The following is a 6,912-nucleotide window of genomic DNA, read 5'->3' on the forward strand; positions in this document are numbered from 1 at the left end:
GTGTGGATGGCGCTTAGCACTGCACTTCCTGGTTCAGGATCTGGAAAGCTGGGAACCAGAACCACAGCCCGGCTCTGCTCTATACAGTCCAACACGGCCTCAGCGATAGCTGCAAAAGGACGTGAGCGCAGGGTAAATATCACATTATTATTTTGGACTACACCTGGATTTTTTTTTTTCCTCACCTTGACCAGGTAAGACGTCTCGATCATAAAGGCAGATGCTGTAACCGAACTCGTCCTCCAAAGTACTCGCCAGGCATTTTCTGTCTTCCTCACTCAGTCCTCCATCAGTGACGCTTTTGTAGCACATCAGAAACGCATCGTAGCTTTTTTCATCTGAACACAAAGAAAAAGCCGCTGCTGTAAAGGAAGCTGGAGCCCATCAATGATAATGCCTAACTTAGAGATCAATTTCATGTGAAATGAACTGAAACAGTAACAGTTTACAGATAATTATTTCTTCAGTAATCTTATCTTCGTAACTTTAAGAAGGGTTTTTTCTTCATTTTCAGATTTTAAACCAAATTTTCCAATACAATAATTAAATAGGAATTTGTGCTGCTGATATTAGCCAACTTACACAGCTAAAATCTATAAATAACAAGTTTCTTTGTCTGACTTTAAGACTAAGGGCATCTCTTTTATTTTTATGAAGCTTTTGTCGACCTGATTTAGCTGCATTTTGTTACAAGGTTTGCTTTTCTAGTAAAAAACAAACAAACAAAAAAACCCTCACCTGACGTGTTGCTCTGGCAACCACTAGAGCCAAGTTTACCTCTTAGGAAAAGGGTGACGTCAATTTTAAACTTCACATATGTAGCAACAATCACAGCCATCACCACCACAATGCAAGCGATGCATGCAGTTAGAATGACATATGAAGGACCAGCTGCAGGGAATTAGCACAGCAACTTCAAAATAAATTTTCCACAGCAAAATAAATGTTCTGTGATGCACAATTGTAAAAAAAAAAAAAAAAAAAAGTGATGCGCTTACAAACTCACACACCTGTTTTATCCAGGGTGACAGAGACGAGACGTGTGAGTTCAGCACTTTCAAGTTTACATCTGAATTCTGCAGACAGATCCTCTTCCAACACTTCTCTGAAGACTAAAGTTGCGCTCATCCAAACGACGTCATCCAATGACGCGTTCCTGGAAAGCACAGGAAATGGTGGACATCATCAAGATGTTAATGCGTTTGTCCCATCAGTTTGTAATAACTCGATTTCACACACAAATGTGAGTTCAGCTCTTACTTTGAGAACGTGTCATTGTAGAAATAGCGAAGGGTGTCATTTTTCTCCACAAATTCATCATTTCTCAACCAGAAGAGCGAACCGTCGCTAGAATCGATGAGTGCCGTACAAGTAATCTCCACTGTTTTGCCTTGGAAAAAAAAAATAAAAAAATCATAGAATTGAACATAGCACAATGCATAAAAAAGAACTGTGTTTGTATCTCAATGCTGCAAATAATATAAACTCACCAAGCTCTACTTCAACAACTTTCCCATTCTTTGGTGAATAGATTCCTAAGTTTGTCGGAGGCTTTCCTGCACATAAAAAACCCCCACACATTTATTACTCAACCTTTAACTAACACTTAAAATGGTAAATATGGGGCTTTTATACCTGTCTGGACATCAAGTACCACTGTGAAGGAGGCATTGTATGTGTGATCAGAATACAAGAAAGACCTGGTGCAGATGTAGACTCCACTTTTCCCTACATCAACATTTGTGAAGAAATCATCTGAGACTGCACCATTCTCCTGGGAAAGCAGGAACAATTAAAAAAAATACATACAATACTGAAATTCAAACTGAAATGTAAGAAAAGCACCATTAAATGTTCATGGTTATTGCTGTTATGTAATCGAATCACATCCACAGTAACTGGATGATTATTGTACCTTGTGCCATGTGATTCCCAGCAGCTCCCAAGCGGTGCTACAGGGGAGGTTTTCTTCAGGGCAGTTCAGTTCGCAGGTTTGGTTTTTGTAACATGTTTGATTGTACCTGTTTCCAAACTCAATCTCTCTGGACGATTCTGAGTATACTGTAAGCCTGAACGCCATCTGGCACCTGGTGTTCCTGTAAATCATTAAAGTCAGGACGAAAATTATTTTCCAGCTGTTTCAGAGTATTAAACAAGTTTGAAAATCAGATAAAAAGACAATTTCTCAGTTTTTATTTAACTAAGGATTTTGAATAGGTCACTTTAAAGAAATCCCTTTCCTCAGCCATTTGGTACTAAACTTGTAGGTGTGCTTTGGATCCTTGTCCTGCTATGTAGCTAAGATGGACATTAGCTTAAGGTCACAATCTAATCGCCAACCATTTCCTTCAGGATTTTCTGGTAGAAAGCAGAATTCATGGTTGCTTCATTTTTTGCATGCCTCCCAGATCCAGAAGAAGCAAAGCAGACCCAGATCATCACAGTGTTGCTTTACATCAGATGTACCAGGACGCATCAATCCCACTTTAGTCTCATCAGTCCACAGAACAATTTCCAAAACATCTTTGTTGTGGATTTTGGTAAATGTGATTCCAACCTTTATGTTCTTTTTGTTCAGCAGTGCTTCATTGATTGGAACTCTCTCATGGATGACATTTTTGCCATTTTTTCTTGTTGCTGAGTCATGAACACCGACTTTAACTAAAGCAACTGAGGTCTGCGGCGTTAAATGTTGTTCTGGGTTCTTTTATCTCCACCTGGATTATTTCCCAGTTGGCTCTTGAGGTAATTTTATTAGGCCGACGACTCTTGGGAAGGTACACCAATGTTTCATCCAAATAATGGCTGTGGAGGTCTCAGAAACGGATGTGTGACCATTTACTACCTGAGATGTCGGTGACGTTGTGTTTACATCTGACTGAAGCGTGATGTGTTGGTTTATGTTCAACCCTGGCCTGGCAGTAGCCAGAACAGGGTAGTGAAATTGACCTTTACGTTTTGTAAAATGTTATGAATAACTTTTTCACGTGAGTCCAGGCATGGATCGCTTTTGCCATTATAATGATGTCATCATTTGAAAAACAAGAGCTTTTTTTTTCCAGGTTATTTTTATTTTGTCTGATATATTTTTAATATAATCATGAGAGATTTAACTATGTCATGGACAGAATGAATCAGTTAAAATGAATATGCGGAGTGATTGTGTTGAGCTGGAATCAGTTTATGAGTCGTACCTGAGAGGACCACACGTGTAATTCCCCTGATGGTTTGAAGACGCACTGAGAATCACCAGGCTGTCCTGATACAGAACCAAACCAAGCCGCTGCTGCTCAGACGCCGACATGTTGCTGTAGAGTTGTGTTTTCTGGCCAGTCTCCAGTTTCCAAAGCACAACAGTACCGTCATATTTACACTCTCCACATTTCAGCATTACCAGGTCACCGGCTCTGACATAGATCTCCTTGGTTGTCATGGAGCAAACGCCTAAAAAACAAAACAACAACAAAAAAAACAGAACAGTGTGAGCAAATTTATTTCTGAAATAACTCAAGTTTACATCATTCCTGTTAACTTGCAAAGCATTGTAGCTGTGCTTCCTGGCTTTAGTTTCCCCATAAAAAGCCATCTACTATTCTTCTAAGCTTCTTGTAAAATCTCATTAAACAAAAAACATTAAAAAACACGGGGATCCTTCTTGTTTCACTGCCAAATCATCACACAATCTGGTTAATTGCGATAACTGTGCTCACATATTGCTTCAACTCCATGTGACATTATAAATGAGAAGCTAATAAAAAAAAAAAACTTTTCTGAGAAAGGGTAAAATAAGACTTCTACATCTTCTACATTTGTTTCCACCTGAAATAGCAAAAATTGTATATTTAATATGATGAGTTTCTGACTGTAAAAGTGAGATATATGCTACTGTTTGGTCAAATAAGCTGTTTGAGGCCCTCAGAAGAAAGATTGTATCAGCCTACCAGACAGGAAAGGGGAAAAAAGAGGTCTGACAAGAATTTAAAGTCAGTTGTAAGGGAAATACTCTACAAGTGGAGGACATTCAAAACATGTACCAACATGCCCATGTCTGCCTTTCCAAACAAGTTCACCCTGAAAGCAATCTGCAAAATACCAAAATAAGTCTCCAAAAACAAACATAATGATGTAAATTAAAGCACCTTCTGCTCATATCTGTCAGATTATTCTCCTGGGTTTTGTAATATTTCCCACATTCACATTCATGTTCCCCTCTACCTTTACAACCTTTACGCTCTGACGTCTTACTGCCACCACCGTGCTTCATGGCGTACATGGTATGTTTCTGATGACGTGCAATGTTTGATGTTCCCCAAACATAACACTAATCAGCTTTTCTCTCACCGACAAAATAACCTTCTTCTTGGAGTCTCTCCGGCATGTTTGGAAAAATTTCTGGAAATATCTCCATTAGATCTATGTTTTTTTCTGTCTTTCCCACACAACTTTTGAGTATTGAACAACTTGGAATGGTTTTTCTATGTAAACTCTCCCCTATCTCACCCACTTCAGGTTCAGAGTGGTTTTGAGTATCTGGGTTGTTTCCTTAATAAGGTTTATTCTTGCTGAATTCATAGAGCTACTTGCACAGGAGCCTTTTTTATTCTGTATTACGAGTTCAAATTCTTAAGCTAAATTTTACTTCATAATTTAATTCATAACTTTAATACATTTCCACATGATCGTGGTGCAAAAAAGAAAAAAAGAACAGAAAACTGAATCGTGAGAATGTGGAAGTAGTGCTCGAGGGAAACACATCCAACATCTGACTAAGAAAGAAGTACATTTTTATTTCTCCTTTGCAGACATTACCCGACTTACTCACCTGAGATAAATGCGAGGAATAAAAGTAGCAGGAACATCTTCAGTACTGCTGCGAGAGACTTCACTGTGAACAGCTTGCCTACATTCCTTCTCCTTCAGAGCAAATAGTGATTTCCTTAACCTGACTGCAGGGTGCGATGGGAGAGAAAATGAAACTGATGGAAGAACATCACGCCGACTTTTATTCCTCTGAGTCACAAACCAAGACTTCCTCCTCTGTCCCCAACTTCTGCAATTTTTAGTAAAAACTTATGAACCTTCTTAAAAGCTGGTTTCCAGGAAAGGCGCATGAATGGAGGCTTGGAGTGTTGAAGATTAGAAAGGTGGCTAACTCTGAAATATACGAGTAAAAGAAATAACACATGTAGGACTCAATTCCTCGCTGCTTAGGCCAAAGACGGGCAAAGATCTATTACCGGCAATACATCTTCTCAATCACGTCAATACAAAATTCAAAAATCTCCCCCGTCTATTCCTAACATCACAGGTTTTATAGAGTCTCATCTCTGCTGGTGTGAGTTGGAAAGAAGACCCTTGATTTACGTAAGGCTTCTTGGCATCATTTATTGTGGGTGTGTATTGGGACTTCCTAGAAATTATTTGGGACCTCTTGATATCAACATCTGCTCCATTTTCATTTTGTTCTTATCTGTCCAAACAGCATTGTTTCCGAGTCATGGATAGTGTCCAGTTCTGACTTCACACACAGGGAAAAGAGGGGTACGGGTCACTTTGACCCAGAGTGATGCCAAGAATCCTTTCACAAAAGCAACTCCATAAATACTATGTCCTCTCTAACAGGAGGTCTTGATGCAACCTTGTTAGTAGTTGGAGTCTTACTGACTGTGTTTGGTGGACAGGAGTCTTTATGCAGCTGATGACCTCAAACAGGAGCTTCTAATTTAGGATAAGTGGCGTGGAGGTGGACTCTTTAGAGATGGACTAACATGTCTTTGATGGCCAGAATATTTGCTGGTTGCAAGGTGCAGCAGTGACACACAGATAAATTATTTTTAAAAAATCATACATTGTGATTTCTGGATTTTTTTTTATTATTATTATTTCTTTTTAGATTATGTCTCTCACTGCGGACATGCAACTAAAATTTTAATTTCAAACCCCTCCATGATTCCTATGTGGGACAACTTGCAAAGTCGCGCGGTGCTCAAATACTTATTTTCCTCATTGCAAGTTTACTTTTCATATTTAATGGTGCAGCAAAGACAGCAACAGTTGACAATAAACACAGAAATAAAATTTCTAAATGCAGAAACAAAAATGTAAAAATAAAATAATAAAACATCTGAGATTAATTCACATTCTGCTGTTCACTTTTTCTGTGCTGTTAACATGTTACATAAGCAACTGCAAGTAATCAACTTGTACTGAAGCAATGACAGAAAAATAATTGTTCCATTCACATGTCTGGTTTTCTGAGTGTATTACACGGAGGTACTCTGTAGACTAAAGTCATAAATAAACACGATATTTTAAATATAAACACATTCATTAAATTGATTTCTGCATTATTTTGTCAATGTATAAACAAAGTACTTGGCGTTTCTTATCTTTCATGTCGCATGACCAGTATAAAATGGTTAGAGTTAGGTTTGGATATCATCCTAGCATTCTTGTGATAAAAGTTGCATTTTTGGTGTTTGCTGTGGGGCCGGTAAGTGATAACGCAGCTGCTTCCAGAAGGAGGTGGAGGGCGGCCGTCCCTTCCAGGTGACGCTATTCCCGGCTTTACTCAGAAGCTGCAAAGCCTCTGGAAACGAACCTGATCTCGACGCCTCCGTCTCCGTCTGCTCTGTGTTTATGAAAATCAAGCGAGTCTTCCGCTCCACTAGCGAAGTGTGGATGGCGCTTAGCACTTCACTTCCTGGTTCAGGATCTGGAAAGCTGGGAACCAGAACCACAGCCCGGCTCTGCTCTAGACATTCCAACACGGCCTCGGCGATAGCTGCACACGGAGGTGAGCGCAGGGTAAATATCACATTATTATTTTGGACTACACCTGGATTTTTTTTTTCCTTACCTTGACCAGGTAAGCGGCTCCGACAATAAAGACAGATCCTTTAACCAAACTCG

General features: G+C 39.3%; 1 protein-coding gene and 1 pseudogene across 1 annotated transcript; both read right to left on the minus strand.

Annotated features, from left to right (window-relative positions):
- Positions 1-2: 2 nt before the first annotated feature.
- LOC103143608 (interleukin-18 receptor 1-like) lies at positions 3-4,968 on the minus strand (the record flags this gene model as incomplete). Its single annotated transcript, XM_007560209.2, has 10 exons — positions 4,823-4,968; positions 3,195-3,444; positions 1,916-2,096; positions 1,636-1,774; positions 1,491-1,556; positions 1,261-1,390; positions 1,011-1,156; positions 739-891; positions 186-338; positions 3-109 (listed from the first exon to the last, which is right to left on the minus strand). Coding segments are annotated over exons 1-10 (1,362 nt in total), but the record flags the coding sequence as incomplete, so codon positions are not given.
- Positions 4,969-5,876: 908 nt separating this feature from the next.
- Positions 5,877-6,912, minus strand: part of LOC103143552 (interleukin-1 receptor-like 1) — a 12,215-nt pseudogene continuing 11,179 nt past the window's right edge.

Source organism: Poecilia formosa, unplaced genomic scaffold (assembly GCF_000485575.1).
Source record: "Poecilia formosa unplaced genomic scaffold, Poecilia_formosa-5.1.2 Scaffold113, whole genome shotgun sequence".
NCBI lineage: Eukaryota > Metazoa > Chordata > Actinopteri > Cyprinodontiformes > Poeciliidae > Poecilia > Poecilia formosa.